At 45.0% G+C, this 12,513-nt stretch overlaps 1 protein-coding gene across 2 annotated transcripts in view; it reads left to right on the top strand.

Moving 5' to 3' along the window:
• The window catches only part of DNASE1L3 (deoxyribonuclease 1L3), a 45,888-nt gene that overhangs the window by 11,969 nt on the left and 21,406 nt on the right, over positions 1–12,513 (top strand). For both annotated transcript variants that reach the window (XM_082344815.1, XM_082344814.1), the window contains exons 3-6: positions 2,628–2,717; positions 3,292–3,404; positions 5,952–6,064; positions 8,657–8,814. In XM_082344815.1, the coding sequence (XP_082200941.1) occupies positions 2,628–2,717; positions 3,292–3,404; positions 5,952–6,064; positions 8,657–8,814 (474 nt within the window). The remainder of the gene's footprint in view (positions 1–2,627; positions 2,718–3,291; positions 3,405–5,951; positions 6,065–8,656; positions 8,815–12,513) is intronic.

Below are 12,513 nucleotides of genomic sequence, written 5' to 3' on the forward strand. Positions count from 1 at the left end.
ATATGCCCACAGGCTGGAATATTATGTAGCGATTAAAAGTCATGGTTACCACAGAATAGGTTAGAGCTAAATATTCCAGCATGGAAAGATGGCTACCATATATGTAAAAAAAGCAAGTTCAGAATTGTAGGTAGAAGAGCCCATTTTAGTAGTCACACTACATCATATATGAATGAGGGTGTGCTTGAGTTTGCGTCGGCATAAAAGACAGGAAGGATGTGCTCAAACTGTTAATAGTGGTTACTTCTGGGGCGGTGGTGGGTATGATCGGAGGACCATTGTGGAAGGGGTGTGAGAAGAAAATGGGGAACATTTGCTTTTTATTTTATATACTTCTGTATGATTTGAATATTTGACAAAAATTCTGAATTGACTTTATAAATTAAAATTTTATAAATGAATGTCCTCGAATAGCTTTAAATGATATTGGGTTATATTTATGATTTATTTCTCAAAGAATAATCACCCCAGAGTGAGTTAAAAATGCATATTCAAGGGCCCCCGTCTATTAATTCTGAGACACACTGATTTCTTAAAACTTCTAATATAATGTTTCTTTTGTAGATATGAGATTAAACAATAGAGTATACAATAGGTACCAAGTTCAATTATGTAAAAAAGCAAAACGAAACAAAAAACATATAAAAGATTCAAAGGCAATGAACCAAAATGTGGACAGTGGTACAAATTTACAAGGAATTTAATGTGATTTCTTCTTCTATATATTTTCTGTATTTTCTGAATTTTCTACAAAGAGCATGTTACACTCCCCCTTCCCTTTTCTTATGAAATATTTTAAACATAGTTAAAAGCACAGAGGAGATAACAAACAGCCCTGTACCCCCCCCCCCATTCAGATTGAAAAAACAGTGATATCTGGCCATTATTATATTATATTATAACCCAAGCTCAGACCACTTGGGTTTGGATTCTGGCTTTGCCACGAAGGGCAAGTTACTGAACCTCACTGTACCTCATTTTCCCCATCTGTAAATGGAGATAATAATAGAACCCACCATCTTCCTTCCTGGGACATGGCGATAATTAAATTTAATCATGCATGTAAGTGGTTGAGCTGTGCCTGGTATGGAGCAGTGGCGACTAAACGTTGGGATGTTCATTACTAGTCAAAGTAAGGGAATTGCGATGGCAGGTGATGGTCCAGAGGGCTGTAAGTACCTTCAATACCCTAACCAGGGTATCACAGTTGCCAGGCATCCTGTTGATCAATTTACATGTGCTATTTCATTTCCTCCCCACAACAACCTGTAGAGTAGGTACCGTCACTGCTTCCCTTATAGCTGAGGGACTGAGGCACAGAGAGCAGGGACCTGCCCAAGGTCACCCAGGCAGTAAATGGCCAAACCTACCTTTGAACCTGGGCCGTGTCTGCCTCCAAGGCCAATGTTCTATTCTGAGCCCCCTCAGCCATCCTTGGAGTGGCCCTGGCCAGTTTTCAGAATTATGGGGGACGGAGGGGACGGGGGCTCCAGGCACCTGCCCGCAGTTGGTCTGGATTAAGTCCTCCCACCCCCAGTGGTCTCGGTTCTCCCAACCTCCCTAGACTGTGCCATGGACTCCAGGCAGAACCAGGTCTGTTTGTCTCCTGATTCCCTGTAAGCCAGGAGGGACCTCTGTCACTTCACAGCTGAGTCATTGCGAATAGTTTGCCAACCCAGGACTTGGCAAGGCTAGATTCAGAACAGGGCCAGCCTTCCCAAACTGGAAGCCCAGCAGAATCCACAGTCTGCACTCCTGGGGCTCCCATGACCAGATCTGCCTTAGAATATTCATTCCCAGGAATTTCTGTAGGGTCTACGTTGGCCCCTAAACACTCTGCTTTTTTCCAACGGAACCTGAGAGTATGCCACAGCTTAGACGTGCCCCAGATCTTCTTGTGGGAAGATGAAGTAGAACCGCGTCAGGCTCTGCCCAGGGTGGAGTTATCAGCAAGTTTTTTCAACACATCTGAGAGTCAAGTTTCCCTGATAAGGGTGAGGGGTAGGATCAGTGGGACTTCACACAGTATCCTCAGCCCCCAGGACAGAAACAATAGCTTGATTTGGAATCATAGTTCCAGGACTTGTGAGAAAATGCCTGGGGGTTTTCAGAGCAGAAGAGAATGTCCAAAAAAATGTTAACTGGGAATCCTGCATGTGATAAATGCTCAGGAGTGGTGCATGGACAGGGTGACCTGGTGAGGTATACTCGACCAGGAAGTATGAGGTGCAGCCCAGCCATGGGCCAGAACAGTGTTTGGGGCTGATTGTGGCCTGAATCTTTTATGGTCTCAGTGGTGTCCCACAGGTACAGGCCAAAGCAGGTGGATTTGGGGGTGAGTAGGATCTGAGTTCAAATCCCAGCTTTGTACTTGCAAATTATAAAAATGGAGTAACGACAGTACCCACCTTATAAGAACAAGAAATAACGGCTGTAAAGATCCTGGTAGATGTTAACAGTCCCAGTCAGTGGTGGCCCTTCTTATAAGACTCAAAGCTTATGATGAACAGAAGCCCTCCTACATGACGTCACGGGAGATACAGAGGCAGACAGGAAGGAGGGGAACCTAGGCAGTAGAGAAATGTTTGTTCTTTAAGATGCAATGTAAACTCTTTTTTGTCTTCCAGAAATTCAAGAAGAGGCAAAACATATAACTATGTGATTAGCTCTCGTCTTGGAAGAAACACATACAAAGAACAGTATGCCTTTCTCTATCAGTAAGTATAAATTATGCCTCCTGGAACATGGTTCACTTATCAATTATGACTGTGAATAGAATCAAAATCTTCTCTTTAAAACCAAATTTGGATCTCTAACCAGTTCTCAATATTGATCGAAATAATTGCTGTCAAAATCAGGGCTGATGCAAAGTATTAACTCTTCAAAACTAATCTACTGGTTGACTCAGTGACCTGGTCAGGAGAGTGAAGAGTTCTTTATTCTTCATGGTCAAGTCCTGGCTGGGGATGGAAACCTGAGTTGCCCAGCATGGCTGCTCTGGGACTTCATATTCTCATCTTCTTCCTACTAATAATTTGTTGTGAGTCTGACCTTTAAGTTGTGAGTCCCCTAGATAACTAGTATTGCTCAGATCTTCAGCTCCCAAAGGGCTCTGGTCCTTGAGAAGACTTGACTGAGCCTTGTTCTCAGGCAAAAGATCCTTTCCAGCGCCCAAGCCTGCAGGGGAGGCCAACAGAGCTGTGAGAACCTACGTCTCTGTTTCTTGAAAGAAGTAAGAAGACAAGCAACTCACCTGGGAGGACTTTCTTTTTTTTTTTTTTTTTCTTCTAGGGAAAAGCTAGTGTCTGTGAAAGCAAGCTACCTCTACCATGACTATCAGGCTGGCGATGCACACGTATTTTCCAGGGAACCCTTTGTGGTCTGGTTCCAGTCACCCCACACCGGTGAGACCCACAGGCCCCTCTCACCCCTGATATCCCCAGCGATCCCATAAACGGGCAGCAGCCCTGAGTGTGGGCTGTGATCCCAGGGTTTATACAGCATCTTTAGTGAGGCATCAGGCTTGAGATGACCATTAAGAACTTCTAACACTTGCACGTAGAGGATGCAGTATAGTTTGATGACACCAGGCTGGGTTCTCAGAATGCCACGACTCAAGACTTCCTCAGCTAAGAAGCCACTTTCTTGAATCAGTGATAACCTTACTCTCTTTGGAGCATGTAGGCTGATGGAAATTATTTACAAAAATCCCTTAGTTCCAATCAAGTACAGCTATTCCTTCATTTGAAAAATTCGAGCAATGGCCAGCAAAGATGATCTCCCAACCTAGAATCACACTGTCCCTCCAGTACCCACTGAGCAATCTCCCCCACAGACTGGTGGTGGAGAGGAAATCCAAAAGACTGCAACCTGATCTCTGACAACAATAGTACTTGTATTAGTCACTAACAATTATTGATCCCTGATTAGCGCCAGGTTCCTGTAATCTTTGCAACACCCTGCAAGGTAGCAACTAGGATTATCTCCACTTTACATTGGAAGAGACTGAGGTTCAAGTAGATGGAGTCACTTATTCAACGTCACCCAGCAGTTACTGAAGTGGACGAGCCAGGGTTGCAACTCAAACTAGCATCTCGGGAGCCCACACTTTTTACCACCATGCAACCCTCAATGGACAGTCAAGAATTAATTTGGTTTATAGACTGGAACTATATAGAATCAAATATTTTTTCAACACCCACTACATGTCAGGCTCTGTTCTGGGCACTGGACAAGGCAGACGAAAGGTCCCTGCCCTTGTGAAGTTATGTTGCAGCAGGGGAGACAGAGAATGACCAAATAAATATATGCAGAGCTGTACATATGAACACCTATATCTATACTACACAAATATTAACATCTTGAACTATGAAGTTCACTATTTTGGCAGAGGGTTAATTAGCTCAGGGGCAGAGTATTTCAGGAAAACAAACATGGGAGAATGGTAGGAAATTCCCAGTAGGAAAAAAACAAAAAACAAAAAACAAAAAAGAATGAGGAGATGGGGGCTATTGAGGGCAAGAAATACCTTTCAGAGAGCATGTTCAATAATTGTCTTTGTCATGCACACAACTCACATTTAGCTGACCTGGCAGTGTTAGGAGAGGCCCTCCCCACCAAATGATTATTTCTTCTCTGAGAGAGTCCTCAGCCTTTGTGAACTGCTAAACAAACCTGTTTGTCTGGAGCTTCCACCCTTCCCTACCCCTCCCCTGCACACACCCACCCCTGCTGGGATGGCACTACAGCTGTGTCATGTCTGGAGTCTTCTATCTTGCCCAAGGAAGCTATTCATCTACCTTTTCTTTCCTCCATTCATTCTCTCATTCATTCATTCATGTATTCAATCAACAGACATTTCTGAGCACCTCCAACGTGCTGGGCACGGTGCTAGTAGGTGCTGGAGCCAAGAGGGTGAACAAGACAGATAAGCCTGCTCTCACAGAGCTTAGGTTCCAGTGGGCCAAACTAAGGAGCCAAGCAGGTAATTTCAGAGCATGAAGGCAGTAAGCAGGGTTCACTGAATAGCGGGGTGAGGGGCCACCTTAGACAGGGCAATCAGGGATGGCCCCTTGGAGGTGACAACGGCTGTGACCCGAAGAAGCCAGTCACAGAGAGGTGGTGGAAAGGCATTCTGGAGGGAGGGCACAGTGAGCACACAAGCTCAGAGGTGGGAAAGGAGCTGGGGTGTTTAGGGGACCAAAAAGAGGTTGGGGAGTGGAGAGGAGTGAGGAGAGTGAGAGACAGGCTGCTGGACCAGGGTGTGGTCCTGGGGACAGGCTGCCGGTCTGAGTCCCCGCTCCCTGCTGTGGGACTTGAGCAGTGATCACTCAACAGCCCCCAGCTCCTGAGTAGGAGTGGGGACCCAGGCACAGAACAAGGGAAAGCCCGAGGAGGAGGCATTCAGAACGACACAGGTGGGCAAGATGCCCACATCCCCTCACTCAGGCTTCCTCAGTCCCTCCTGGTGGGGGAGGATTTTAGACACTCCACAAAGGACCACTTTGTGTTTTAAATAAACTTTTCCAGGCTTTTTTTTTTTTTCTGATTACAAAAGGAGTATAAACTGACAAGCCTCAATTTTTTAAATTAGAAAAAACATGTTTTCTTAGTACAAAGCCAAACAGCCTTCATATTTTTTAAAAACAGAAAATACAGGGTTTTTTAAAATGAGAAAATAAAAACACCCCCAATGCCAGTGAGGAACCCTGTCTACCAGCTTTCTCTTAGCCACGCAGGGCGAGTCGGAGAAAAGAGGCTTTCGTGTGCTGAGAATAGCTGCCTTATGACCCTAAGATCATTCAAATCTCAACCACTGGACCCTCTGGAAATGGGGGGCCCCAGACGACACAGTCCGTGCCTTTTGGGGGGACAGCCTGTTTCCCTCAAGCAGTGCTCGTGGAATCTTGCCAGAGGAAATGTGTGACCTCCGCCTCTTTCCTGTCCCTCAGCTGTCAAGGACTTCGTGATTGTTCCCCTGCACACCACCCCTGAGACATCCGTTCAAGAGATTGACGAGCTGGCTGATGTCTATGTGGATGTGAAACGTCGCTGGAAGGCGGAGGTGATGACCCTCTGTGTCTGCTGGATTCCCATCTGCAGGGGCAGAATCTGGTCCCTGAGAGGCACGAGTGACTCTGAGGGAGGGTGAGGAGGCAGGGCCTGTGCAGACCACCACCACTTTAGAGCCTCATTTTAGGCCTTTCCTCAGCCCTAAATATCTTTCTGCTGAATCTGCCTGGGTACCATCCATGTGGGTCTTGGGAATTCATACCCTGCTCCACTAATAATGGCTGCCAACATTCACTGAGCGAATGAGTAGCTGGTGCCGGGCAGTATGCTAAGGCTGGACATGGACAAGTTTATTTAATCCTCCCAATAGCCTGATGAGATAACTAGTTTGATCATTCCCACTTCACAACTGAGAATAGTAAGACAAAGAGAGGTCAGGAGCCTTTCAGCTACAAGTGACAGAATCTCAAAATGGCTCATGAAAAGGAAGAGCAATTTATTGGTTCAGGCATAGCTGGACCCAGGGTTCAGACAAGGTAATCAGGGCTTGTCTTGTCTCTCTCTCCATCTCTTGACCTTCCTTTCCCCTGGGTGGGCTCCATTCTCAGGCTGGCTCCGCCCTTGGGATGGTAAGATGGCTGCCAGCAGCTTCCAGAGCAACTGACAAATTTTCTGCCCCACAATGTAACAAATACCCTGGGACTGAGTCTCATTGGCTATGATTGTGTCACATGTCCACCCCTGAACCAATCACTGTGATCAGGTGGTTGAGATGCTCTGATTGGTTAAGTCTGTTTCAGCTCTACCCCAACCTCACAGACTAAGGTGGAGGAGGGAGGTAGTTTCCCAGAGAAATTAGGGGTGCTATTCTCACAGAAGGGGAATACATCCACCATCCCTCTTGGTTTCAATTATTTCCTCATGTGGACAACAGGGATGCCACCTCCTGTGGCTGCGAGGCCTATGAAAGCTCTTGGCAAATATGGAAGTGCTTCAGAGGGCTCTTCCTCATTCCTCTTTTCTCCTTTTGAGATGTGACTCCAGTGACCCCCCTTCCTCCTCCTCAGTTCTACTGCTCAAAGTGCAAAATCAGTCAAATAAAGTGTGGACGCAGAGCTAGGGCATGGTGCACACAAGGGGTATATTTCATTGCTTATTTGTTCCTAAAATTATAAATTCCATTCATTCATTCAGCAAGAATTTATTGAGCATCTGTTAAGTGCCAGGCACTGGGGAGCCATCAGTGGCACAAAAATGAACAAGAGGGGAAACTCTTGCGCTCTGAGGGAGGGCCCTTCAGTGAGGCTGATCAGGATTCAGTAGCCTAGAGCAGGTCACTTTACCCCTCTATCCTTTTTCCACAGGGCTGTCAAAGTTTCCTTCTACCTCCTGGTGTTTATTGTAAGATTTAAATTAAACTTTAGAAAATGTTTAACGCTGAGCCTGGCACACAGTGAATGCTCAATAAATCATGCCTATATTAATAGAAGCTGGTTGACACTCGGGTTAAGGATGACATCCTGTCCTCAACTGCGCCCACCGACCTCAGGGAAAACCATGATATCCAAGGTCAAAATAAAATGTTTTTGACGAAAACTCTAAAGTCAGCAACAACGCCAAACAATAGCACAAGCAAGGAAATCTGCGTTTCCTCTTGAGGAATATTAAAATTCTGTTTCAAGAGCCCTGCAAGGAAAAACACTTCCAAGATAGAATGCTCTGATGGTGGCCTCGGTGCAGAGGCGGACAGCTCATTCTATCACCCCCCTCCACCCTCCACTTAAGCCTCTTCTCACTTCCTCAACAGGCAAAATTTCCACAGGAGTAAGTTCCTAGCTTCAAAACAGGAGAGAAAGAGCAGTGCCAAAGCTGTCAAATACACCACCCGAGTTCATTTTCCCTGCTTGGAAACAAAAGGCATCAACTCATTCATATGTTTATACCTTACAGTAGTTTAAGCCAGAGATAAAAGAAGTGAGGGAATAACTGAGCTGGATTCTTCCATCCCCACCTAAATCTGCACCCCAAATTAGAGAGATTTGGTGACTAAGAACAGGAGGGAGCAGGTACAGCAAACATCCTTCTTCCCACTGAGAACACACTTCTTTGTCATACTCGCCTGTCAAATACTCATCAGAACTGTGACTCAATTTTAAACTGTGGCCTCTTCTTTTAAAAAGCAAAATGAAATTAAGACCCTTTATTATTTTGCTAGGGCTGCCGTAACAAAGTACCAAAGACTGGGTGGCTTAAACAACAGAAATTTACATCCTCAAAGTTCTGGAAGGCTGGATGTCCAAGACCAAAGTGGCAACAGGGTTTGGTTCTTCTGAGGCCCCTCTCCTTGGTCTTCCCTCTGTGTCTATGTCCTAATCTCTTTTTATGAGGACACGAGTCACATCAGATTAGGGTCCACCCATATAACCTCATTTTACCTGAATTAGCTCTTTAAAGGTCATCTACAAATACAGTCACATTCTTAGGTACTGGGGGTTAGAACATATGAATTTGGGGGGACACAATTCAACTGATAATAGAACTCATCGTTTATTGGGTGTGCAAGGTGGAGTCATTGCTACCAGGTCTGCCTGAAAACATTAGACAACAATGCCTACAGGTGACAGTTTCGAATCTTGTCTTTCAGAATTTCATTTTCATGGGTGACTTCAATGCCGGCTGCAGCTACGTCCCCAAGAAGGCCTGGAAGAACATCCGCCTGAGGACCGACCCCAAGTTCATTTGGCTGATCGGGGACCAAGAGGACACCACGATCAAGAAGAGCACAAACTGTGCCTATGACAGGTAGGAGGCATCTGCCAGACCACCGCTAGCCCACACAGTGCTTGGTGTGCATTGGAAAAGGTGGCCCCCTCTGGGCAGATGAAGCTCTTGGCTTGGAGAGCTGAGCCGATTAGACTTTAAGCTTCTCCGCTGGGTACTTTGTGCAGCATGCAACCTGCGTGGCCATATATGGTGGCCTTGGTCACTGTAGCTTAGCAGTGGCAAGTGCAGGCTTTGCTGTCAGACGGGCCTGGGTTCAAATCCTGGCTCTACCACTTAATATGTCTGGGACCAAGAGACTTAAGCTCTCTGTGTCTTTGTTCCCTTACCCGTAAAATGGAGATGGTAGTAGTGCCTCACTCATACATGAAGACTAAACAAAGTAACATGTATAAATCTTCACATGCAATGTCTGGAATATGGTAAATGCTCAATATATTCATTGGTTGTCAATTATTCCATCACAGACATACCACAGTTTATTCACTCAGTCCTCTGTCACTGGGCATTAGGTTATTACCAAGGGTTTGCTATTAAAAGCATAGCTGAAATGAACATCCTATATATGCATTTTGTGTTTACTTATGATTTCCTCAGGGTAAGAGTCTAAAAATGAGACTAGTTAGTGCAAGGAAATTTACACTTCTAATGCTTTTGCTATACACTTTTTCTTTCTTTTGGCTGTGCCTCACAGCTTGCGGGATTTTAGTTCCCTGACCAGGGACTGAACCCGGGCCATGGCAGTGAAAGCGCCGAGTCCTAACCACTGGACTGCCAAGGAATTCCTACACATTTCTAAATGCAAATATATACATTTAAATAATAGCATTCTCTGGTATTTGTAAAGCCTCCCTGGAGATTTTCAATCAGCTTTCAACTTTGCTCCTTAAGTCAGGAGGGAGGTGAGGGGGGACCTGAAGCGTGTGAATGTTCATGACTGGCACATCCACAGCGGACACCACAGGCCGGAAAGTCCCTAGGAGCCCTGTTCCCAGGAGTGGTTGCTGGTCCCCAAGCTCAGTCTGCACAAGATGGCCATCTGCAAGCAGACAGTTTCCATTTCTCTAGTTTTGAGTTCTGATTTTCGTTTCCATCCCATGACCTCCTCTGTTCCTGTTAGAGCTTTCAGGGCTGGTGCGCCCTCTGCAGACGTCATCACTCCTGCTCCCCAAGGTGGAAACAGCCCTGGCCCTGGGGAAAGTAGAACCAAGGTGGGAAGTTACAGGAGACTGAGCTTCCTGGGTACCTGCCCCCCTCCATCCCATTTTGAGGGGCTGCAGCAAAGCTGGTTGGAGAGGGCCACTCACCCACTCGCCCACTTGCACATGCCAGCTGTGTGGCCTTGGGCAGGTCAAGTCCCTTCCGTGGTCCCATTCTTTATCCGTGGCAGAGGAGAGGGAGGTGATCGAAAGTAATGGAGCAGAAGAACAGTGAATCCCAGGGAAAGATGGATTAGATGGGGTGGCGGAACAGGTTAAAAAAGGTGTTTACTACAGGACCCCCAGTTTTACGCACTTGTATGCCAAAGGATGGCAGGATTACAATGTGCTTTTTTAAACATTTATTTCTTGTTTTGCTGCTCTGAATTTTCTATGTTTTCAATAACAGTATATATCTTTTATGGTTTGTAAAAGGGCATATGAGGGGAGAAGATGAAATGGCCTCAATTCCAGTCTTTGTTCTGTGTGCAAATATTTATTGAACAGTTTCCATGTGCTGAGTGCTAGTGGACAGGCCGAGATGCCCAGAGCTGGCTGGGCACTGGAGCAGCTTCAGGGAGCTTAGTGTGATCCGCAGACTCACACAGAACTAGCAGAAGTCTGAAATGGGGGAGCCTTAACTATGCTGTTCTTGACTCTCTGGGTCTGAAAGGATGGCTTCAAGAAATCTCCACCCAAGGGACTTCCCTGGCGGTCCAGTGGTTAAGACCTCTCCTTCCGATGCAGGGGGTTTGATCCTTGGTTGGGGGAGCTAAGATCCCACATGCCTCGTGGCCAAAAAGCCAAAAAAACATCAAACAGAAGCAATATGGTAACAAATTCAATAGACTTTAAAAATGGTCCCCATCAAAAGAAAAAAATCTTTAAAAAAAAAAAGAAATCACCCAAATGCGAAGAGTTTACTTATGGAGATTAGTTAAAAATTAACCAGGTGGTGTTGGTCGCAAACAAAGGAAACCAGGTCAGCTGGTCGGAATCAGGGAAAGCTCATTGGACAGTCATGGGCTGGCAGTTTAACCCAGCTTGTCATTCTTCAGCCAGTCAGCTGGGGCCATGTAGACCCCAACCACATCACCACACTCGGGATACATTAGATTCCATTTAACCACCACGTTCCCGTTTTCTGTCATCATTGCAAAGCAACTATACTATGGTTTTTCTCTATATTTGTCTTTAAATCTATTCATTTATTACTGAAATAAATATATTTTAAAAGGAAATTTCATAAAGCTAAGGTAAGAAAACAGCACCACTTGCCATAAATAAAAAATAATTGTAAAAGTAAGCCCAGTGAAAACCGAACAATGTTACATTATACCTTAATTCTCTTGTCTGCAGAATGCTCTCTCTTGGTCAAAATAGGAGCTTAGGGAGGCATTAAAGATAAACCAGAACCTTTCTCCATAACTGAATCAGAAAAAGTGAAAATAATTGCAAAGGGAACATTTTTTCAGTACGCAAGCCATTGCAATGTGCTGGGATGTCCATGTCTCTTCTACCACCAGGGCTCCCTGCTCACACAAGGGACACTGTCCTGGTGCCCACAGATCACCGCAGAGCTGACCCTGTTTCCCAACCATAGGCACTGTCCTGAGGGTCTCTGTCGGGGAGGGGGAAATTTCTGCCTCAACCCCTCTTGAGTCCTTATGGCTGGACTATAATAAAATTGACACAAGACCAATTAATAGGAGAAAAAGAAACAAATCTTAATTTGTGCACATGGAGGTCTCATAGAAATAGGACCTAAGAAGTGGTCAAATTGCAGCAATATCTTTTTTGATCTACCTCCTAGAGTAATGAAAATAAAAACAAAAATAAACAAATGGGACCTAATTAAACTTAAAAGCTTCTGCACAGCAAAGGAAACCATAAACAAAACAAAAAGGCAACCCACAGAATGGGAAGAAAATATTTGCAAATGGAACAACTGACAAGGGATTAATCTCCAAAATATACAAACAGCTCATGCAGCTCTATGTCAAAAATACAAACAGCTCATGCAGCTCTATGTCAAAAAAACAATCAAAAAATGGGCAGGAGATCTAAATAGACATTTCTCCAAAGAAGACATACAGATGGCCAAAAGGCACAGGAAAAGATGCTCAACATCACTAATTATCAGAGAAATGAAAATCAAAACTACAATGAGGTATCACCTCACACCAGTCAGAATGGCCATCATCAAAAAGTCTACAAATAACAAATGCTGGAGAGGGTGTGGAGAAAAGCGAACCCTCCTACACTGTTGGTAGGAATGTAAATTGGTACAACCACTATGGAGAACAGTATGGATGTTCCCTAAAAAACTAAAACTAGAACTACCATATGATATAGCAATTCCACTCCTGGGCATATATCCAGAGACCATAATCCGAAAGGATACATGCACCCCAGTGTTAACTGCAGCACTATTTACAACAGCCAAGACATGGAAGCAACCTAAATGTCCATTGTCAGAGGAATGCATGAAGAAGATGTGGTACATATATACAATGGAATA

Source organism: Balaenoptera borealis, assembly GCF_965194805.1.
Source record: "Balaenoptera borealis genome assembly, chromosome: 12".
Classification (NCBI taxonomy): domain Eukaryota; kingdom Metazoa; phylum Chordata; class Mammalia; order Artiodactyla; family Balaenopteridae; genus Balaenoptera; species Balaenoptera borealis.